At 45.7% G+C, this 24,370-nt stretch overlaps 1 protein-coding gene across 5 annotated transcripts in view; it reads right to left on the bottom strand.

Annotated features, from left to right (window-relative positions):
• The window catches only part of PLEKHA2 (pleckstrin homology domain containing A2), a 56,667-nt gene that overhangs the window by 13,193 nt on the left and 19,104 nt on the right, over window positions 1-24,370 (bottom strand). For 4 of the 5 annotated variants that reach the window (XM_081046936.1, XM_081046937.1, XM_081046939.1 and 1 more), the window contains exons 3-10: window positions 18,660-18,716; window positions 12,140-12,188; window positions 10,635-10,732; window positions 5,344-5,484; window positions 4,658-4,804; window positions 4,284-4,352; window positions 3,819-3,889; window positions 366-429 (exon numbers count right to left, since the gene is read on the bottom strand). In XM_081046936.1, the coding sequence (XP_080903062.1) occupies window positions 366-429; window positions 3,819-3,889; window positions 4,284-4,352; window positions 4,658-4,804; window positions 5,344-5,484; window positions 10,635-10,732; window positions 12,140-12,188; window positions 18,660-18,716 (696 nt within the window). The remainder of the gene's footprint in view (window positions 1-365; window positions 430-3,818; window positions 3,890-4,283; window positions 4,353-4,657; window positions 4,805-5,343; window positions 5,485-10,634; window positions 10,733-12,139; window positions 12,189-18,659; window positions 18,717-24,370) is intronic. The other variant, XM_081046940.1, reaches the window with a different exon arrangement.

Below are 24,370 nucleotides of genomic sequence, written 5' to 3'. Positions count from 1 at the left end.
CCTTCCGCACACGGTGATGGCCACACACAGGGGGAGCTTATAAATACCCTCCAAAGGAGAAGTGAAACCACTGACCAGTTCTCCTTTTCTCTGCTTAGCTGGCGCCCAGCAGCTGAGAGCAGCTGGTGCACGCTCTCATTCCCCAGTACAGTGTCTCAACCTGCTCTTATTATTTTATGGTTGGGAAGCTTTTGGCAAACATCCTGTTTAGAATAAAATGGGACTCAGACTGATTTTCAGGGGCTAAATTTACCAACTAGAAACTTCAAACAAAATAAAAGAGAAAGCACAGGAAAGGGCAAGGCCTATGAGTACACCATGCACAGAAAGGGAACGTCAAAGACATCTCAGAGTTAGCTTTTTACCTGTATGTAGAAGGTCCTGGAGCTCGTGATTATTTCAAACAGGTTGTCCCTCATTAAGAGATCACTAGACAGAGAAAGAGAAAGTAGGTTACCAGGCAGGTTGGTACACATATAGAGGACTCGATTTGTCCTCTACCATAGGAAGGGGGCTCCCAGGCCATTCCCCCCTCAGCCCCAGCCTCAAAAAACATTACAGGGCTACCCTCCAGGAAGTTTTACTTCCTAGAGGGTCTCAAGAAGTTTCAACATTCCCAAGGAACCCCACACAATCACACACCACCACCAGTTCTAACAAGATAAACCTTCTTTCCCTCTAAAACCTAATATCCACCACACCTTTACCGTGTGGCTGTTTTTTGTGTTTTTTTTTTTTTTTAAGTGGCTAAGATGTATGATGTGCTTTGCGCAAATCACTGTTTTGAATGTTTTTTAGGATCAAGTTGATAAAAATTTTATTGGTATTTTAAATAGAGAGGTAATTGACATATAACGTTATATTAGTTTCAGGTGTGCAACTAATTCAGGTGTGAATAATGATTCGGTATTTGTATGTATTGCAAAATGATCACCACAGTAAGTCTAGTTAACATCCATCACCATACATAATTGCAAATTTTTTTTCTTGTAATGAGAACGTCTAAGATCTACTCTTAGCAACTTTCAAATATACGATACAGTATTGTTAACTAGAGTAACTACATGTTGTACGTTACATCCCCAAGACTTATGTATTTTATAACTGGATGTCTGTACCTTTTGACCTCCTTTTACTCATTTCACCCACTCCCATCACCCATCTCTGGCAACCACCAATCTGGCCTCTGTATGCTTTTTTTGTGCATTTCATCCAATGTTAACAACAATCTAATGAAGCACTTAATGTTCCCCACTTCATAGATGAGGAAACCCAGGCTCAGAAAGGTTAAAGATTTGTCCTTGACACCATAGTTAGTAAAAGGCAGAATCAGGATTTGAACCCAGGTTTGACTCCAGAGTCTATGCTTTTCATTACTCCACTACTGTGCGCCTCTCTTAAGGAAACCAACACTCTCATTTCCAAACCCTTCCTCCACCCAAGCAGCAACCTCATCAGCTTCATTAAAATTCCTGCTTTGTTCATTATACGGGGCTCAGGGGACTGGACATCAAAGAGAATAAAAGGAAGAAGAGAGCAGACAGCTTGAAGATGCTTCAAATTGGGTGTGAATTTGGGTAGAGGGGTCCTGACTTCTACAAAGAAGGTGAGAAGTAGCTAATGCTCAGTGACAAACCTCAACTCCCGCTGAAATTATTTACAGTGTTAAATATGTGTGTATTCAGTCACAGTGGGAGATAAAAGATCTAATTTCTTCCCAATAAAAGAACATAAAAAAGCAAAACTACATAACCAGGGGTGCTATATGCCAACAGTTAAAATAATTACATAATAGTACTGATCACAAGCAGAGAATTGGCTTCATGAATGAGGACTTGGAAGGAAATGGCAGGTGTTTGGCCAGTGACACGGGCACAGGGAAAGGAGCATGAGGCTAAAGACCACATGGGAAGAGACAACAAGATGGTGTCAGACGAACCTAGGACCAAATCCTGACTTCACTTAGAAAAAAAGGGATTTTAGGAATATTTTTTAAACTTTGTGAACTTTTGTACTGTGAAAATGGAGATGAGAAAACCTCCTCTAGTAGGCTGGTCACCGCAAACATCAATTATAAGGTCTATAAGGCATCTGGTACAGTGCATGTCAGAGATGGGCCAACGTTGTTTGATTGTGCTTTGCTTCATTGTACTTCACAGATGTTGCATTTTTTTACAAATTGAAGGCAAGACCCTCTACCAGCAAAAAGACTGTGACTTACTTTATTGTGATACTCGTTTTATTACGCTGGTCTGGAATTGCGCCCACAACACCTCTGAGGTATGCCCACAGTGGTCACCTGAAACCCATTCCACTATTACTATTACTTTCTGTGTTTCTGAGTAGAGGCGGCTCTGCTTTCTGGCAAAAACGTGTTAACCTTTTAAACTATTCATGCACATAGAGTACAATCATGTAATCAACTACTGAGGAGGTGAAAGCAAAGCAGGGAGGAAATCCCCACCCTTTTCACATCTACTTCTCAGGCTACACCTTGCCTATAATTCAATTCAATTCAGATCAATTCAACAAATGTTGGTTGACTACCCAGAGACCTCAGCTCCCTTGACTGTGTTTTGGAGAGGACACAAAGTTGCACAGGCTTGGAACCTGCAGAGACCTGGGGACTTCCTTCCCTGATGATCTTCAACTCCCTTTGTTCTCTTACTCAGAGTTCAGTCTGATTCTGGTAGTCAGACATTTAGGCCAAATGCAGAGCACTCTTAGGGTTGAACCACCTCTGAGCTTTCTAAGGTGCCCCAACATGCCCATGTGGTTATATGTCTACCTGTACAGGCCCCCTAGGGTCAGGAACCATCTCCCTGTCTTTCCTCCTCCCACTATCAACCTCTGGAGCCACACTTCTGGAACTTCCATTTCACAAATTATAAACTGTCGCTGGGAACTTGCCACATCTTCCATACTCTGCAACTGCCATTTGCAATACTCCGTATAGAGCTTCAGTCCCTGCTTCCTTGAGTCATACAGCACTTTGTTGTCATGTAAGACCCTTCCACACCTTCATTTGAGAATAGTCTCTGCTGACAGCTTCCTTGATGATGCTGGCTTTGCATGCACAATCCATGGGATGGAGAGACCGACATGCAGTCGCTAAAGACTACAAATTACGAGTGAAATGAGGATTTCTAGATGTCCAGATGTCCTTGGGCTGTAAAGCTTAATTCTAGGAGCCTCTATATTTGGACATGGGAGAGCCCTGGCCAAGGAGTCCCAGGTCCCAAACTAATCCTATGCACTGTGGCCCTTGAAAGGTAACCATTTCCTAGTGGAAAGAGGAACACGTTAAAAATACTTCCTCTTCCTCCCATTGCTGTGAAATCACTCTTGTTTTAAGGGGACATCAGGGATTCTTCAAAAGGGAGATAAGAGAAAAGGCATAAGAAATTCAGGGAAGAGGCACTTTGCATAAGCAGTGATCTGACCAGAAGTGCTAACCAGTGAGAGAAAGGGCACAGCCCCAGTTCTCTTGTGGAATCAGCATCTAACTCTAACACCTAAGAAGCATCTCAGTACCACTCTCTTCTTTGTTCCTATATTCTTTCTTTTTCTCTATCAGCAAATTATTTATAGGCTCATCTCCTAAGAAGCAAGAGAAAATTAATGGGAAGAGGTATGTTTGCCCAGTGTGATCTCACACCTGGTCAGCTAGGATATGGGGAGTCAGCCACAAGCCCTGAGGCCCCAGCCCTTACTCTTGGTAGAAGACTCTTGAGCAGAGTCTCGGAAGGGTAGTAAATGAAGATTTAAGAAGGTAAATGGGGGTTCTGATAAAAAAAAGAGTAAGCGGAGACAATTACCCAGACTTGACCAGACACTCATGGGTCTTGAGAACATCCTTGAGAAATATGGTGCGCAGTGGTTCTCGGTCCTGGGGGCAAAAAAGGAAAGCTAGGTAAATGAGGCTGTCCACATCACGCCACAACCCAGGCCAGCTGACAACTGTGCCGCTCTTATCAGAGAGGGTCAGCTAACACCAGGTTGCAAATAGGGCAAGGTCTCAAAATAATCAAGAGACAAAAAAAATCTAGGGAGCTGCTGAGGCTCGACCACAGACCAGCTCGCTGCACAGGAGGAGGGAGGCGGTTCAGGCCACTTGAACATCGCTATAAAAATGTGCACTCAGGATGGACAGAGATAAGACAGAAACACCTCTGAAGTCTGTGTACGTGCCCACATCTCTACCATGAGCACACTCGTGGGTGTTACTCATGTGCCTCTTCCTCCCCGTGACCTGTCGGAAGGGCCCCAGGGCTACTACGAACCTGCTCACACTTGAAGTAGCAGATGGTAAAGTCATCGAGTGCAAAGAAGCGACGTTTCCAGCTTTTCCGCTAAAATAAAATGGAAAGAGCAGGACATTAGGAAGAGGTCCCAGCATACAAAGGGGGGTCTAGCTCTAAGCTCCCAGGGACCCAGCCCCATGGAAGCCGAGCTCCCACATTCAGTGGGAGGCAAAAAGTTCTTCTTAGGGGCAATGTCTGTAATCTACAAGGGCAAATGTTGGATCCCAAGCCTCTCACAGTTGGGGCATGGAATACTGCAGCTCCTTTCAGCCTGCTCTCAGCTCTGCTTCACCCACGCCCACTGGCTCCAAGGAGCCACCAGAACCCACTCTAGCCCCAGTGCCGACACTCACCACGTTCCCTTGCTTCACACAGTAGCCGCTCTTAATGACGGGAGGCCCGGTGGGAACACGGCAGCCTGTCGTGGGGACGTAACTCTGAGACCTTCGGAGGATGGCGTGGGACCCTGGCTCACTTCCTTCCTGCGCATCCCCACCATTCTACAAGGAAACAGGGTCAGGATTAGCACCTCACCCTCGGCCCCCGCCCACCCCAGCTCCCGCTTGCAGAATCATCTATTGCCTCTGCCCACTATGGGAGTCAAAGAACTAAACAAGAAAATAAACATTTACTTTGCTCCCATTAGGCATGGTACTGTGTGCTTCCACAGAATAAGGCTCAGGGAGGTTGGGCAGACCCAGGAGAAAGGGAAGGACAGTGAAGGCAAACGGGAAGAGCAACAACAGTGGGCCTGTTCCCAGCCTCAGGCACCTTCCTCAGCCCCACTCCTCATGGGGTTTACATGTGTCAGGCTGCTATGTATGGGGCTGAACCATGCTGGCCATGCAGCTTCAAGATGCAGTGGCCTCAACTACTGTACTGCCATTACTTACACCCACCTGGCCTTGTATGTTCCTGTCCCCCCCCCAAGTTGTACTGGCTCCCCACTTCCTATCCACCCTTCTCAGCACAGCCCTCTGTGCACATCACTGGACACTACATCCCACCACAAAGCCCTGGCAGCCCCAGGCCCCAGCACCTGGTTGATGGGTGTGTGTACCACCACCCCTCCGATGATCTCTGTCTTATAAGCCACCTGTGGCTTCTTCTCTAGGGCCGGAGGAGCTGCTAGGCTTTTGAGAACTTCAGTTGTCAGGGGCAGGTTTCCAATTTTGGGGACCTGGGAAGAATGATGACATTGTGGTCAACAGGGCACAGAAGCTTAGGAAAAGCAGGGAGCCAAAGCAAGATGGGGAAGAGTGAGGAAAGCTAATGTACTAAATTACAGTAAGACGCCCCTCTCCTCAGGCTTTCCATTGATCCATATCTGAATATGAGGGACTCTGCCCGACAAACACACTTATTCAACAAATGCACTGAGTACCTACTGCAAGCCAGCCCTTCCCTGGCAAGAAACCAAAGATAAAACAGCAAATTTAGATACATGTCCTGACCTCATGGCACATACACATTAGTAGGGCAGACTGACAAAAACTGCATAACAAAACAATCAGAATAATTACAAATCATGGTGAGTGCCATGAAGAAAATAAACAGGAGCTGAGCTAGAGAGCAGCAAGGGAATTGCCTGAAATGGAGTGGTTAGCAGAGGTCTCCAGGAGAGATGTGCAAACAGTAACCTGGAGAATGAAAAGGAACCCAGAATGTGAAGACAGAAGAAAGCTTGCTAGGCAGGGTGACAGGTAACATACATGTGGTTAGGGAGCATGAGCTTTGGAGCCCAATGCCTGGGGTATAACTCCCAACCGGTCGCTAACTAACTGAGGGACCTTTGGCAAATCCTTGAACCTCTCTGGGACGAAACTGCCTCGTGCATAAATTGGAAGGTGGAATACCATTTCTGTCGTAGAGTTGTTGTGATTGATTATCAAACAATACCGTATATACTTCTAAAATCTCTAGAAATGCAAATAAAAATATAAAAGCACTACAAATTATTTGAATTCACATTTCACAAATGGTACCAACATTTACAAACACAGCCCTTTCAGAAGAGTGAGTTATCCTTGCTCTTTTCCTTGACAGAGTTAGAGCACCATGGCTGACCAAATAATCACAAAATTTTTATGGCTAGTTTCAGACCACAGGCCACAGGTTGCAAACTGGTGGCCCAAAGGCAGACATTGCCCAAACCGTGTTTTGTTTGTCCTATGCAGTGTGTTTTTCAATCTACCTTTAAAATTTGGGATATTTCACATAAAATCCAGGTTTCCAGTAAAGCAGCATTTCCCTCGTTCGATGGGGAATACATTCTTCAGTTTGTCACCATCCCTACCATTCCCCGACACCAACGCCACGTGTCGGTATTTATCTTCATTTATATTGTTTTTCTTCCTCCTCACCCACGTCACTCATTTATACCAGAGTCTGCAAATTCTGATGACATCTTTCATTTTGTAGCAATAAGAGAGGCCCAGAACAGTCGAGTCGTTTGGCCAAAGCCATGACTAATAACCAAACAGAGAGTGGACCCCGTCTCCCCGCTGGAGCGGTGTCTGCGGCATCACAAGTCCCCTTGTTCAAAAGGACTCAGTGCCCTCTGTGGATCTGCCGGGAAGTCACTGCAGACTTTAAAGGTAGATTGAAAATTTTCAAGGTAGATTGAAAACCACACTGCAATCTACACATTGAGTGAGAAAAGCTAATATCCTCTTCCACTTCCTCTACAGCCTTGGGAGTCAGAAAGACCTAAGAATTGACCTTTCAAGAGTTCACAGCTCAGGAACTCTCCATCTCCATCAGTGCTCCACCATGGACCACTCCATCTGGTGTCTATTCAAAGGAAGAAGACCACTGTGATTACACTGGGGCCCCAGAAAGAAGATGAGACTCCTCTTTCTGGCCTGCATTCTCAGTTTACATAGACACGGGTGACCTCTGCCCACCACCTCTCCAGACTGGGCCAGAAAGCCACCTTGTCTTTTCCTCCTGGCGTCTGAGAGAACAGCAGTTCCCATCGCTTTGGGCCTCCATTCGGTGCCCAGCAATGAGCTAAACTCTTTACTTCACATCCCTAATCTCAAGCAATCTCATCAAGTAGGCATCATTTTCTCTATTTCATAGATGAAATAATAAAAGCTCATTAAAATGAAGTATTTTGCCCAAGGACTGCCTGACTCCCCAGTGATGAATACACCTACCCACCCACCCACCTACCTGCCTACCTACCTACCTATCACCCTTTCTAACTTTCTCTGAGTTTTGCTATTGTGTGATAGAATTCTTTGGGGATGTTGGTTATTCCTGGGGTATTTAGTGTTCTAATCACCATGGAACAGCAGAAATTCTTCCCAAATGACCTAAATGAATACCGAACACTCAGCAAAGAAGTAGAGTCATAGCCTTTGAGTTTGCAGAGGCCAGAAAAAGCCTCACAGAAGCATGGCTGTTGTGTTGCCTCTGCGAATCTTGTCATCCACCCAGAGAATGCCTGGTTGTCACCGTTCATACCCCTGCATCGTGGGCTGCTTCTGACCCACCACCCAGAGCCTTTCCAAAACCATTTCTGCTTCCTGAGACTTTGAATCAGCCTGTGGAGGACCAACTCAACAAGAACTATGCTCCAGAGCTTGAAAACAAGGCCCTCCTCGTGGTTTGCCCATATCCCAGAGGCCTAATTAAAGGTGTGCCCTCTTCCATCCACTGTGGCATATTCTCTAATGCTGGAGATCCACATGGATATCATTTGTAATGTGAAGTGAAACTTGCAAATATTTATCTTCCTTCTCACCAGGCACGGCTACACTGCTATCAGGGATAATCCAACTTGGGGAGGAGGGTGTGAATGGGCGTGGGGGAGCTGTGCTTCGCTTGTACAGTTCGATTTTCAACCCTTTTGACAAATGTAGTGAGTTGAACCATGTTCTTCAAAATTGTCCACCTATGACTTTAGGATGTTATCTTATTTAGAAATAGGGTCTTTGCAGATGGAATTAAATTAAGATAAGATTATACTGATATAAGGTGGACCCTAAGTGCTATGATTGATGTCCTAAGAAGAAGAGAGGTGACACAAACACACAGGCCATACATGATGGAGGCAGAGATGGAATGAGGTAGCTACAAGCCAGCGATCGCCAAGACATGCCAGGAGCCACCAGAAGCAGGAAGGGGCAAGAAGGATTCTCCCCTAGAGCCTTCGCAGGAAACGCAGCCCTGCTGACACCCTGGTCTCAGACTTCTGGCCTCCAGAACTGTGAGAGAATAAAACTCTATTGTTGTAAGCCACCCAGAAGGACTCAATCACCTTAGCATAGTATGAACAGCGATCTGTGGGCAGAAAAACTGGATCCATCCTGGCTCCATAACCTTGGGCACGTCACTTTGATCTCTAGGCATTTCTACCTCCTCATTTATGAATGGGGATAACAACATTTGCCCTTCCTACTTAAGGCTTTTACAAGGCAAAAATGAAGCCATGGATGTAAAAGTGGTATGTAATCTAACATATTTTAACACTACTGCTCGTTTTTAATACTTTTTATAAACTCCTAGGACTTGGGAGCCATGGGGTCATGGGTTTAAATCCCAGCTCTACCACTTACTAACCTCTAGACTTTGGGCAAGACTTTCATTTCCATTTTCCTCATCGAAGTGGCAGTGAAAGCACCTACCTCACAAGAGTCCTAAGAGGGGTGAACATATGGCACATGTGAAAATTAGGCTCAATACACTATCTGTTCCCTCTTTCATCTCTGTATCTCCCGACGTGTCCAATGTTTCACTCTGCACATCAGGTGCCCAAAAATAAATCTGTATGTCATCAGTGTGGTGTCCCAGCCTCACATCTACCCCTCATGCCAGCCTCCCTAAGGAAGGACACACAATATAAGATGAGGTGCAAACCCTTCCAGAACACAAAAAGGCAAGGAGGAAGTAAAGTAGCCCCCGCCTCTTCCTTCTATCCCATGGGACTTTGGCAGGAGGAGTGAAGAGATGTATAAATGGAACAAGGAAAGTGCGAGGGGATCCTGGAGATTGTGGAGACCCTAAAGAAGGCTCTGACATTACACGAGGCCTTTGGACTTCCCGCCTCAGGGCACCGTCATGTTCCTTCCCACTCCCGTAGCCTGTGTGTGACTTCTGCTCCGTGGGGCCAGAAGAGGCAGTGGGAACTGGCTGATCGGAGCAACTCTATGCTCAAGACACAAAAGAAAGGGAGAGAGGTTCTCCACTGCCTCACAGGCATGGAGCCCAGTTCCCCAGGCAGGAACAAAGGAGGAAATCCACAAAGAAATGCTAAGAATAACATACTAGACATTGAAAGAAACTCCTCAAATTGTGGAAGACACAGAAGAGTGAAGACCCCAATACGAACGTAGAAAACCTTGCCTAAAATCAGCACTCTAGAGCCATGGACACAAGCATGTGGGTGGGCAGACACACAAGGGTTGGCAGCAATCTGCCTCCCTTCTGGCCTGCTACCTTTCTGCTTTCTTTTCACAGGCTTACCAAGGTTTATCAGAATAACAAGCTAACAGCAAAAACCACTTCAATGACTGTATTGTACTCTGCTTGGGTCCAGCATCAAAAGTGCTGGATAGGTGTACAGATTTCTTCCATTAATTTATTCTCAGGAACCCTGAGGTATCTAGAGAATGACTTGCCACAGCACATAATGGTTATTATTGGAAGTCACTAGAACGTAAGCATTTCTGACTGTATGATACAGAAAAACAAACGTTTCAGCACACAAACATGGTCCGTGTAGATTATTAAAGGTCCAGTTTTTTCCAAAACATAGTTTTCCCTCTATTCCTTCCTACTCTTTTCCCTTTCTTTTTCTGTATTTCTAAGGAACAACCAAGTGAAGGAAAATTAGAGTACTCATAGAACAGTCAGTGAACTAGTTCAGCGATGCTTTGAAAAGGAATACTTTTGTGGGACAGGTTGGTGGATGGCCTGGACTGATCCCCCAGGCCTCCTCTTAAATTAAAAAGAGTACTCCCTCAAGCCAGGACAAAGTTCTGACTTCCCTCCTCATGTTTTTCCCTTTACTCTTCTTATAGTCAGCAATCCATTTTCCAATCCCACCACCTTCTGAATCAGCATTACCCAAAGCACCAGGGGCCCTCCCAGGAAGCACAAAGCAGATACTCTATAAACTTCCCCTTGAACTTGATTCAAACTCATACTCTCAGTTCAACCTGCGGTGAGTCAGCCAAGGTGTAAGAAGAGGTAGGGGAAGTGGGGCTGGAACAAGCTTCTGGGAAAGCCCCTGCTGCCAGCGGAGTTCTTCTCTACCCAAACAAGCCACATGCCGGGAAAAGGCACCAACCCCCTCCAGAAAGGAGAAGGAATCATACATACCGTGATTTTGCTGGCTTGGTTCAGGGCTTCAACCCAGTCCTTCAGATCTTTCTGGTCATTGGCTTGAAGAAAATACCGCTGAGAGAGGGCATTGATGACTGCAAAAGACATGGGTAAGAAGGGAGAAAAATCAAGGTCAGAACACATGCCACCCAACGAGACTCCACAAAACTAAGATGCCTGAAGTAGTGAGATGGAGGATTCCCACAAAGTAGAGGAAGACTTGTCCCATGGTGTGAAGTCACACGTATGAATATTTGGAAAGGAGCAGTCTACACTGCTCGCTCGCTCTCTCTCTCTCTCTTTAAAAGTGTGAACTACTCCATTGGCCACAAGAATGACGCCTGACAACAACCTTAATATGCTGTTGTGCAGTGATGAGACAGCTTGGCTGCCATCGACAAGATACACGCTTGAACTGCTTTTCAGAGGTGCTAACAGATTTACATTCATGATAACACAGATATAATATTGGCACCAGTGCTCCTTGCTTCCACTGGTACAACTGGCCTAGGTTAGGAGTCTTGTCTGTGGTTGGGAAATGGAACAAAGCGTTCCTGAGATCAAATAATCAAATCTGTGACCTTGATCTCATTTTCAACCTGTTCTTTCCTCTGAGCACTCCATTAGGTTAACAATTCTGGATTCATAATTTTTTTTTTTAAATAGATCTGAGTGTGTCATTTTTGAGTTTAGCAATATGAGTATTTGAAAAAAAAAATGGGAGAATGAGAGCACCAAAGAGTATGAACCATACTTGAGCTGAGAGGACAGCTCAAGGGGCCATTTTATTCTCCTAGTCTGAAGTATAAGAGGTGAGAATGATGGACTAGACACAGAATTCACTGGCTCATTCATTCATTCAACAAATATTTATTGAGCACCTACTACGTGCCAGAACCACCCTACATGCTAAGGACACAGCAATGACAAAGCAGAGGAGTATCCTTGCCTTCATGAGCTTACATGAATCAGCATCACCCTCGATACACAACAGAAAACTGTTAACATTTCTCATAGCACTCAATACAGTACTGAAAACATAGTGAGAACCAAATAAATATCGTTGATTAAATGATTTGAGGCAACCCCTGAGTCACACCCAACACTGTCAGTCATTTGACAACAGTGAGACCCTCAACAGAATACTCCCTCTTTTCTATTATACCCCCAACTTTTCCAAGTCTCCACTTCTCCTGAGCACACCACTACTGAGCTCTGAGATGAGGGTTCCTAGAAACTTCTAGTCGATTTTTTGCACTCCACCCTGTGGAGTCAGTAAAACCTGGAACACCATTGGTCCCTGTACTTCTGTCTGATGTTATTAATAATCTTTGTGGTGAGACCAAGGAAAGCAGCATCACTTGAGACCCAGGAACACTGCTGTGACTGAAGTCACTCATACACACAGGGTGTAAGTCACGTGTGATCACAGGATCGTCTGCGTGCAAAAGAGGAAGTTGCTGTAGGGTGTTCAGAAACCCATCCTCTGGCTCAGTACTTACCAAAGCAAAATGGAGTTTTTGGTTTCTGCTTTGGGGTAGCTATGCTCACCTAAATCAAATAAAAAATAAAAGAAACATGAGTATGTTTCTAATAGTGCTATAAAACATGTTTTTCAAATGTTTTAATTGTGAAACTTTTCTTACAAAAAGAAGCATACACAAAACATGTGCGAACACTTTAAAAAATAATAATTAAGTGGAAATCCTGTACTCACCATCCAGATTAAGAAATAGGACCTCATCAGGCCTATTTCTTAGAAGTCCTCTGTGTGCCCTTCCCTGATAGAGTCCCATCCTCACCCCTCAGACAGAACCACTATCTTGATGTCTGTGTTAACCTGTACCCTTGCAAAAACATTTTTAAAAGCCACTGAGTCCTGATAAAATTCTCTTTGAACCACAAAACCTTTACTGTCCCCACTCACACTAGCAAGATTCTACTCCATTCAACCACCAAGCCCCTAAACAGTTCTCCAAATTGAAGGTGGTATTGCTGCAAATACATAGATTCCAATTTAGTGTTCACAGAAAGATGAGGCAGTATGTCACTCACTGCATTTGGACACACTGATCAATTCCCTGTATGTCTACCCTGACTGCTCACCCATGAAAACATGCACTTCCCACATGTCCCAAGAGGGACTGATGGAATCAGAGAGCATCATTATGTATTGAAGAAAAGGGCATAAGAAAGTAGAAATATTTCTATACCTCCTATTATTTGATCTCATCTTGCTTGTTCAATCCCACCTCTGGCATGTACATTCCTGAGTATGTACCTCACTCGAAGGTTCAAACACACTGAACGGATAAAGGAAAGCAACTCACATTCCATCATATGCACACAAAGATTAGGTGACTGCCCTTGGTGGAGGCTGAACCTCCCTGGAGCAGTACCTGGAGCAGCACGGTACCACCATGGTACCTGGAATTTCTAAAGGGCCAGCCACCTTCCCCGGGGCCACAGGCTAGGAACTACTCCCATCGTCATAATCCTCCTCTGGACACCATTCTCTTAATCCCCTTTCCAGCCAAGGGCATTCTCCTACTTGTTCTCATAGAGGGGATCCAGGAATGGTTCTTGCTTTAACAGAAGGCATGAAGCCAGGAGCTAAAGAAAAATTCTTGACTCAAAATTAAGGTTTCTTGGCTCACAGTTGCTAAGGGTCCGATAACGACTGACCCACCACTCTGTCTGGGTTCTCACTCTCAGCTCCAAGTTCTTTCTATAGACCTGCCCAGATTCCTCAACAACCAAAATTAATGCTGCCCCAAATACTCAACATGGGAATTGAGGTAGAGGCCTATCAAAGGAAGGACGGCAGTCTATCCTGGGCTCTGGTGCCAAAGGGCTAGGGCTCCCAGTTGTGTGACCCCCATTTCCTGCTCGGCCAAACAGGGATAATAATATCATACCCTCATAGAGCCATCGTGGGGATTAAATGTAATAGTGCAGGTGAGGTACTTAACCCATCCTGTTATACAGAAGCTGCTCAATAAAGGAAGGACCATTTATTGCTTCTGATACCTCATTTCCTTTAAAATCCCATTCCACGTTATTAATACAAGCAACGCCATCTTTGGCATTATGATCAAAATGCTGAGAACATTGTGAGCTTCTCAAGGGCCTACAAAGAATGAATGAGACCTGAAGAAAATGCCTGGTCTCCAAAAACAAAATGAACATGGCATATTCAACATTAAAAATACTCAATTAAATGTCTGTATAACATTATATCAACCTCATTGAAAAGTGTTTGATTAAATGCCTACAAGATGTCACATTAAGTCAACTTCATCAATGTTTCATCTAAACATTCACAAAAATTTCATTACATTCGAAAATAATTAGTAGCTTTGATTTTCTTAGTTGACAATAACCATGGGTATGCAAGATGACTTCCACAAAATTAGAGCCAATCAAAAATTCAATGAGTTACTCACAGCCAAATCATTCCAAAAGTAAAACGATTAAAATCCTTTCAAATACTTTACAGCCAAACAATGATATTTAATGAGAAATGTGGGTTCATTTTGATATGTTTACCGTGACATGAGGTAGAGGCCATAGGGTCTAAGAAAATCTTTAAGTAGTTCTGAACACCATGAGGATTTAAGCAAAGGTGAACCCACATATCCTGAGTTCAGGCATGTCTTGACCACTCCCAAGAACTGTGCGCCGGAGCTGCATGACATCACAGTCCTGGCGCCCACGCTATCTTGTTTTCCTGGGTTTCTGACCCTGGAATTTAATCTGAACCACAGTGTGGACCTTTACCCTGCTCGCATTCTGATCTGTCTATGACTCATTTTCTTCCTCTGTCGCTCAGCAGCCATTTTCCTATAGGCCCTCACGCCCATAAACTCCTCCGTGCCCTGCCCTTAGTTCCTGTATGACCCTGACTATCATGGAACTGCCTTGGCCATCCCAAACCTTAGAACCCACCTATCTCATGGCTCCCTTTCTACTTTTGGCTTTCAAATGGCAATGAGAAGCTGGTGCTTCGAGACCTTCTCTGGCTTATTAGGAGACTCTTTCTTGCAGAACCCGACATTTACCATTGACTAGAAAGTGCACCACTGGTGGACACTTTTCACCCTGGTTGGATGATAAACAGTCCACTCTGACCACAACTTATTACCAGCTTATACTGCGAGAATGCTACCCATGTGCTTATTATGGGAACCGAAGCTTTCAAAGAGATACCTGGTTTTTCGTTGTTTGTTTTTTTATATGTTCCCCAGGTTTCAGTCAGGGTGATTACATGTACGTACACCTATCATTTGCCTAATGCCTCATGGCCTACCACAGGAGGAGTATTTGGCAAAGCAGCTCCTTGCTGAATTAACAAGATATTAGTTCTAGTTCTGCCCTGATGGGCTATTAGCAAGGATAAGACCCTCAATATTTCTGATCAGCTTCCTGATTAGCAAAGCCAGAGTGAAATTACTAGTCCCCTTCCTACAGTCACAGAATGGCAAAAGAGGAAAATGAAGTCATATCTACTGTGCTGTGCCCCCCAGAGAGAAGGGCCAAGGTGGGGGTCTCCTTTACTACGGACAGGTAGCCCTGGCCTGCCCCTGATATCTTGGTGACCATAGAAGCAGAATCTTCGGTGCCTGGGAAGTATAACACCTCTTCCCACACCCCAACCACACTTTGGTGACCAAGCCAGGCTGTGCAGCCTCCTTCAGATGTGGTGAAGAGCAGAAGATCCTGAAGAAGTGTGGCTGACAGGCTGACTCTCATGAGGACAGCCAAATGTAACCACCTGCATGCCCTGAGGTGGCCACAGTTGACTACCTGCAGAACTGTGGTTGACTAGTGGATCCTGGATTATGCAAGCAGTGAGAGGAGGTCGGGGACGTGAAGGGAGATGAACACGGGTCACCCAGAGAGTGACGCAGACAAGGCCGCTCCACAGTGAGACATACTCTCAGGAACTTGCTCTTATCAGATCAAACAAAGACCACAGAAGCAGCCAGCTCATCAGTGGCAGGGCTCTGCTAGCCAGCCCCACCCTGCCTGCCCTTGGCCGGAAGTAGAGTTGGGGCCCCTCTGGCAGAGCAGCAGCAGCAGAACAAGGTCTTGGAGCTCTGGTGCAGCTCAGCTCCAGTGTTCAGGAAGACACTGCCCAATAAGGTGACATCAAGAGCAGGAGAAGAAGCAGCTCTCTACAAAGAATGAGTGGAAGGGCTCTAAGTCAGAGTCTCTGGACCAGTCAGGGGTTCAATGAGCCCTGAGATTACAGGCAAAATCATGGCATGTACACACATATACATACTTTGCCTGGAAAATGAGTCCACTCTTTTCATTAGATTCACCAAAGGATTCTTAACCCACCCAACAAGTTAGAAATGTGGGCCCTGCGATCAAAGATTCATTTGATGTAAACTCTGAGAAAGAATTATCTGCTAAGATGGACTCCACATGGTCAACTGAGGGCTCAAATTTTGTAAATAATGAAAGCCTAGCAGCCATCTGCTAACAGGGGCTTCTCGTGTACTCTGTATACCAGGAAGAACCTCAGACCGAACGCTTGGCTTCCCGAATTATAGGCCCTGTTCCATTTACACCTTCTAAGTCAACAATTATAAGGGAGTTCCGAGTTTTGTCTTTCAACCAATGGACTGAGACCTTCATGATCCAATCAGTACATAATTATATCCTCCTTTACATTTAAACCCACAAATCAGAACTGCTCTGTGACAACCAATCAAGGTATGCAATGCCGATGAATCAGGACTGCATGATTTGCACCAACCAGAACTGTACAAATTTGGATACCTCATTTACATAAAATGGACCTAATTGGGAACTTTCTCTATAAAAAACAGTATACTTCTGGTTTCTGCCAGAGGCTGCATCTCCCTGATTTGCAAACTGTTCACATGAATGAAATCTCTCCATTTTCTAATATTCTTTGGGGGGAATTTTTGTTGACAGGAACCACTGTTCCAGGAAAAGTCTTCTTACAGCTACTGAGGGCAAGGCTCTGACAAAAAAGGGGTGGGGCAGTAGGCTGGCTGTATAGAAGAGAAGGGCCATTGGGCAAAGTGGGAAGGTGGGTGATGCCAAAGGCCAGCATAATTATTTTCTAGTTTGCCCAAGAACTGGTCCTGCTGCCAGTGATGCCCTGGATGACATCAAGTCAAGAACTTTCATCTCTGGCTTCTCTGAACGACCCCATCTTCCCACTGGCCCTCACACAAGAGCGATGGAAGAGACCCCTTGCCTGGCTGACCATACACCACAAGCCTGGCTGACACTGCTGAAATGCTTTACTCTGGGAGAATACAGCTAGGGGTTAACAAGAAATAAGCTGGAATGCTGAATTTGATACTGGTACCACAGCTAAATGTTTTTCTGGGAAAAGCCCTGCTTTCTGGCATTGGGTGAGGCAGGAGTTAAAGGCCCTCAGCTCTGTGTAACCTGACCCATGGCAGCTGTGGGTTTTGCAAAAGGCCCATCCAGGCCTGCCTCTCCCATGAAAGGGTAAAAGTCAGGTCCATCCTTTCTAAAAGAGGCTGCCTCCAAAGCTGAGAATGCTAAAAACCCTATCTGAGCTGCATTTATAAACCACGATTCAGCAGGAGATTGCAGTCACTCTTCCCCCACCAAGAAAAAAAAAATCTTCCCAAACCCTCTCAAACAGAAGAGGGCTTGGGGTTTCATTAATACTGAGGTTCTCTGCTTCCGACCACACCCCCTGGGCCCCTGGATTCTCTTTCTCTGCATCTCCTGGAGAAATGACCTAATGAGCTCACAGCAAGTCTGGACAGGACAGAGGAGGACACAGGCCTCTGGCCCGCCTGATCCCAGAGGCAGCCACATTTCTTACCACAAGGCATGCACAAAGCTGCACTTTCAAAGGCCCTTCCCTCTTCCCTCAGGTCATTATCTCCTCTCTAATGAGCTCAGACACTGCCCTGCACGTCTGCCCCTGCACCCAGCTGTGTCTGCCAGACTCTCTTATAGCCCCTGCTGTTGCCTCCACCTCCACTTGGGCCCTGACCAGCTGAGATGGAGGGCTGAATCCAAGGACTCACAGAGCTTGTTACAAGAAGGAGCCAGGAGCTGCTCAGATTAGGGTCCCCTCCAACCTGTCTCAACCCAGAGGGATGGAGGAGCTGGACAAGAAAGCAGAAGTCCCCAAGAGGCCTAAAGTGAGGAGGAGTACATGGGGAGAGCAGAACTTCAGGAACCTTAGTGCTGGCTGGGTGCCACCTGGCTCTCCTCACTGGACAAAGAGTTCCTCTTTCTGGTGAGACTCTAAATTCCCTGGCCTTTTTTATCACTGCTGCATCATGGGTCAGCCCTGGAGCCTGCTCCAGGGAGGGGCCGCCAAAAGAAGCTGAATTCAGCAGCTACATCTGGGCCTCATCAACCAGCCCCAAACATCACCCTCAGGTCTCAGCACCAAAGAGGGTCTGCTCTCACCCCATCTGCACAAACTAGACCAAGGCTGGCCTGTCAGCCTGCCTGCCAGACTCTCCAGCAGTTATCTGGCTGCTGAATGGTGTCCTGGTACATCTGAGTATCTTCTCAGGGCATTCGTAGCCTTCCCTCGGCAGTAATCCTGTCCAGGGGATTGATAAAATTCCAGTGCAGCCCCAACTATTTCTGAGCGGCTTCTGTTTAATTATCCCCTCTGGGAGAATTCTTTACAGTCACTGGGGTTTTTTGTTGTTGTTCCTCCTTGTCCCAATTACAAAAAAGGTCATGTCCCACTCCTACCCCCACCACCTAGACCTCCTTTGCTGGAGCTCAGAGCGTGTCTGACTGATGTGTCCCAGGAGTAAGAGGCTGCAGGCCTACCCTCCAAAAACCTGCTGACCTCACTCCACCCACTCCTGATCAGCAGCAGAGCTTCCATAGGCAGCGTGAGGAAGGGGGAGCCTTTTACTGCCCATGCAACATCTCCATATGCTAACGCCCAAAGGATTTGGCACTTCCTCTTGTTTAGATACTAAACCTACTTACAGAATATAAATTCCCAGCGCTCCAGGCCAACATTACCTTCGAGATGTAGGTCAGCTGCAAAGATCCGACAGCTCCTGCCCCAATTGCCAGGTTCTGAAAGAAATACGTGTTTCATTTTAAGAAGGATGCTACGTGAGGCCATGGAAAGGGCACTAAGAGATAAGAGGCCATGATTCTAGTTCTGTTTATGCCACTTACTGGCTTTGCAACCATTCTTGACTCACTTGTCTCCCCCTATAAAACAGTGGTAATTCTTGCCACGGTACATGTGCATTAACGTTACCCATGGCCTTATTTATTATAGAGAGGTATCCTAATGCAGTGGTTAAAAGTGTGGACTCCACCATTGGACTACAAATAAGTTCCTTACCCACTAAGCTTTAGTCTTCCCTTCTGATAACCATACGCAGCTACTTCACAAGGCAGTTGTAAGGATGAGTTAATACATTTAAGAGCATGTGGAACAATCCCTAAAACACAGATGACTCTCAACAAGTGTTAGCAGTTCCTTTTTTCTGTCGGGACTGCTCTGATTTCCTTGTTGGCTTGGTTCTGTTTCATGCCAACTCAAATTCTTTTCATACTATGCAGGGTACAGATTCACACAATACAGAAATAATAAAAAAATTACAGCGGTTCAGTCTATTTCATAGGACTGTTACGAGCACCAAATGGAATGATGTCCATACACTATAAAACATCAAGTAAAATGTACTAGTAAAACAGCAAGAAATTCACAGGCACCTTGTGTGGCCATATGTACCTTGGCAAAATCTCTTTGGCTTTCTAATCTCTCTACCATCAGAAATAAAGCAATGAAGCTACCACCCAGGGATGGTAGCGCACCAAAGAAATGGCCAAGAAATCACAGCTGTGGAGTTTCTAATTTACTTGGGAAATGCGTTCCCTGTGAACCTGAGAACCTGTCCATAGCTCCGGGTGACCTCTTAAACTGTTCCCATAAGCTTAAAGAGTAACCTTGAGCACCCATTACCGGGGGTCATCTCAAAGCAATAAACAGAGGTGAATCTTGGATAATGGGAATTTATTAGGTTGCTGCAAAAGTAATTGTGGTTTTTCGCAATTATTTTTAACCTTTTATACCACAATTGCTTTTGCACCAACCTAACAGTAAATTTCCTAAAGGGTTAACAGTGAAATGAGTCATTTGGGGAGACTGCCATTAAGAAGTATCTTAAGATGGAAAGGAAGAATCATTCTAGGTCCAATTATCTAAATTAACATACATCTTTTGAAGCAAATCCAATGTGTGAAATGTCCAATACGTTAAAAAAAAAATGGATGGGAATACTACCATGCTAGGAGGATTCTCAGAGCCTTAACATTTTAGAGTGACAGAGCTAGAAAGGACATCTCCCTACTTTTGCAAATGAGTCCATATGTCTAAAAGCTGCCTTTGAGTAGCCAGATTAGCATTTCAAATATGGGTGACTTGATTTACACATTTTTTTCCCAATTACACAGTGACTGCATTTGCTTATTTTTTTGGAAACCTCTATTGGTAAAGAGAGATACGCCTTGTAACCCCTAAATCAGAGTCCAAAAAGGAGCCACAACCACTCAAAAGGCCGGTGAGTGGCTGACCGCCCCAGAGGAGGTGAACCACTCTGGACGAGGACTCAGGTCCTCCTGAGTGACACGGCCAAAAGCAAGCCCATGTCTGCACAACCTCCAGACACACACAGAGCACCCAGCCCACCCCAGCCCCTCGTTTTGCACTTGAGGAGAGTGACTTGTGAGATTTTTTCCAAGGTCACATAATTGGCAACTTCCACCCTAAGGCCCTAGAAGCAGCACAGTGTCATTTAAAAAGCTTGAGCTGTTGGATTTCTAGCTGTGCCATTACTGCCCTATGGCTGTAGGCAAGTTGCTTTACCTATAAAACTGGGATAATAAGCCCGGTTTTATGAGCTTGTTGGGGGAACGACATGAAAATACATAGAGAGAGCTGAGCTGTGGTAGTTCTTATCCCCGACCCACATGCTAATTACAAGGTGCAGACGCCAAGTCTCAGGGCTGGTCTTGCACAACTCACTCTCCTGACCCCAAACCACAGCCCAAAGGCCTCCAGAGCCCTATCTTGAATGATGAGTGATGAAGTGGGACTTGGGGAACCATTCAGACACTAACCCACATGTAATGACAGATAGAAACCGATCAGATTTCAACTACTTCATCCCCTCCACCCTCCAGGGTTGCTCCACCCTTGGTCCCCTCCTCCCCTTAGCTCTCTAGCTTCAGAGAGGAAGAGATGGCAGAGGTTCTCCCAGCAGTTCTCCCAGCCCAGTTACCCTGGAGGCTGGGGGCTGTCCTCACTCCTTTTACCCACAGCCCACCTACCATCTGCTCCAAGGCTCATGTGCACCGCTTCTCTACCATGAGAAGCCAGGAAAATATGACAAATGTCTGAAAAGGCAGTTATCCCACCCCCATCCCCACCCCACCTTCCTCGCCACCCAGGGGGAAATGAATGACAGGAGAAAACAGCCCCAGGATCACTGAGGCTTGATCCAGAATGATGGCTCAGTGTCCACTCCAATTACTGACCCTAGGAGATTAACGGTAACAGCTCGCAGCCCGAGGCAGACACTTCCTGGTCAACTTCATGCCAAATGCCTGGGCTGAGGGCCTCAGCAGCCAAATGTCAGGGCAGGAACACCAGGAAACAGCACCTGGGGAGAGGCAGGGTGTCGGAAACACCAAGTTGCCTCTCCTGGCCACAGCACCATCTCCTGCAAGGAAAGGACAAGAGGGCCCACCCACCTGCTCGAAGCCTGCTCTACTGACTGCAGCCCGCCCTCATCTCTCCTCTCACTCTTTTCATGTACACAGGTCCTTCTCCAATTTTGGTGCACAACGGAATCTCCTGGGGAGCTTGTTTGAAAAGGCCCAGGCTCAAGTCTCACCAAAAAAAACACACTAAATCACAATCAAGTGGAATGTGGGCAGAACATGTACATTTTTTTTTTTAATGTTCCCAAGTGATCCCTAAATAGGCCTAAGTTTGAGAACAACTGGTCTACATGACAAAATCTAGCCCTGGATTCTGTATTCAAGTATATTTTTCTGTGAGTTTAAGTCTCTTCTTACTAGATTTTAAGCACACTGAGAACATGAGTAGAATCCTATTCCTCTAAACAGCAGACTCCTCAATTTTTTAATGAAAACACTATTTACATGGTGGTTAAGTTCCCAAACCAATCCATGAATGCCTGCTACACTCATGGAGTACTGGAATATGCCACAGCTTCTATCCACCAGGGGCAAACAATGTTTCTTTGGGAGACTTGTTCATGTTTGGAAATTGGATGGCATCTACTTTGCAGCTCCCATGACCTGGGGCAGGGTTCCTGTTAGACAGGAATCAGGTAGAGGGGGTCTGAAAGGACTCAGTCCCAACTAAAACGGCTTCAAGGACTTGGAGAGAGGGAGTAGAGGAATGGACTAGGAAAAGGGACAGGAAACATCTGAGATGAGCGCATCTGAGCTGACGGGGAGTGCAGACAGATGTTGGAGGGAAGGCTGCTTGCTATGTGAATCATCTGGGGAGATTTTTTTTAAAACAAACTAATATTCATGCTTTATCCCTAGGGTTTTAACTGATCTGGGGTAGGGCCCAGATGCCCATATGTTGTTAGAGTACCACCAGGTTTGAGGACCACTGCTGCCGACACTGGCTAGTCCTGCTGACTCTGCACTGGAGATGCAGCAGTTGGTGAGAGAAAGGGTCACACCCAGCCACAACCCACAGAGTGACCCTGGTTGCTGCACCAGCAGTAAATAGGGAGGAGGAAGAGAAGTGAAGGGCTGTGGGCAGGGAGAGAAGAGATTCCAGGCATGTGCATTGGCTGGCAGCGACTGTGTGTGAAAGTGTCTGTAAGTCAGGTGCAACTTGCACATTTCTGGGACTTCTAAATTTTTTGGAACCACGTAGGGCCCAGGGCAGGTTCCTGTTAAATGACTGATGGTTTTATGAAGACACTGCCAGCGGATTGCTTTTTGTTCAAGTGTTCTTCTGCCACTAAGGACCTCAAAGGAGAGCCCACTCTCCAGGAATGGAAAATACAGGGTTGATTCTTTTCCATCGCCAAGGAAGAAGGTGAGGTGCCCACACAGAGCTGTGACACACCTCTCAGGGTAGGCTGTTTTTCTAGAAGCAACATCATTATTTCTTGTTGAAATAGAAAAATGTTCCCATCTTCTAGTGAGAGTAAAAGAAGCATAGAAATGACCAGAAGATCTAACAATAGATTCATAAATTCACAGAAAGTCAGCACTAAAAGGTTCTATTGATGCCTCGTCATTCACCATGTGAGGTGTCTAAGACTCAGCTTGGGGAAATGACTTCCTCAGGGAGGCAAATGAAGATAGACACAGCTCATTACTCCCAACATTAATCTGCTGCTTGGACAAAGCACAACTTGAGAAAGGAGGACAGAAACTGACATATATTCAGAGTCTATTATGCACCAGGTCTGTTGCTAGGTACTTTTGCACATTGTCACTTAATCCTAACAATTCCATTTTACAGATGAAGAAACTAAGGCTTAAACAGGTGAAACAACTTGCCCAAGGTGACACAGGTACTGAGTAGTCAGGCCAGTATTCGAACCCAACCCTTCCTGATTCTCAAATCCCATACACTTTCCTTTCTACCATGCCACCTCCCATGAGACAATCCTTCAAATGTACAAGAACCTGCTCATTATCTAAGAGTTGATTATCAATGAAAGGTAAATACAAGGACAGGACCAGCAGGGTTACACCAAAAGAGGCCCTGTAGAGTTGCCCAAGCTGGGCAGGGCAGGAACTAGTCAAACTGGCTCTTAGGTGCCAAACTCCAAAAGACCACAAATTCAGAGAGTGGAAAAGGAGAAGAAGAGATGCTGGTGTCTTTTTACCTTCTCTTCTATCCCTCCGAATGCCTAGCAGACAGCAAGGAACACAGCAGGCAGGCAAAACCAGCTTGCTGGTTAACTAGTGGGAGAAGGAGGAAAGGAATGCACATGGAGATCCCATAAGTAGGGCATAAGCCACCATGGCTGCCCATGGCCTGAAACCGTAACTCAAACCACCAAAAACCACGGCCAGACACAGACTCTCAGGGAAGCACTTGCCTGAAAAGAGCTATATGACGGGATTGAAGGGAAGAGCATTATTCCTTCTGCCCCCCATTCCACAGCTCTCACGCTGGTATGAGAGAACAACCCCAAAGAAAGTAACCAAGCTCCTCCCAGGTATTAGGTGACATGGGACTTTACCTGCTGCTCTGGCATCAGACACAACTCCTCCCCTCCATTCTATAGCTCCACTTCCCACAACTAACTGGAGGAAAGGAGAAATGCCCATGGCTACTCTCTTCATGCCCCAGTTCAAAAACATGTATTTAATCTTTCTCGTCAAGAAAAGTCAATTCTATATCATAAATTGCTGTGTTGGTGTAATGCTTTCATTCTGTTATCTGGATGTCTCTTTCTTGTGGACATGCACCAACACTGGCTTTACCCAGGAAGGACTTCATGATGTGTCAGTCTCTTGGCCACCACAGTCCCAGCTCCTTCACTTCCTTCTTCCAATCCTGGTGAAAATGACCTAAAGACATGGTGAAACTCCTGGGCTCTAGATAACAGCCTGGACACATTCAGGTTCCAAGACATCAACCACTGGCCACCTAAATGGTTCTGAAACCTTCAACTCAATAAGCCAAAGCCTTCATCCCTTTCCTC

This window comes from Rhinolophus hipposideros (assembly GCF_964194185.1).
Source record: "Rhinolophus hipposideros genome assembly, chromosome: 4".
NCBI classification, from domain to species: Eukaryota; Metazoa; Chordata; class Mammalia; order Chiroptera; family Rhinolophidae; genus Rhinolophus; species Rhinolophus hipposideros.
Note: the sequence above shows the minus strand (reverse complement) of the source record. Positions and strands in the feature narration are given on the sequence as shown.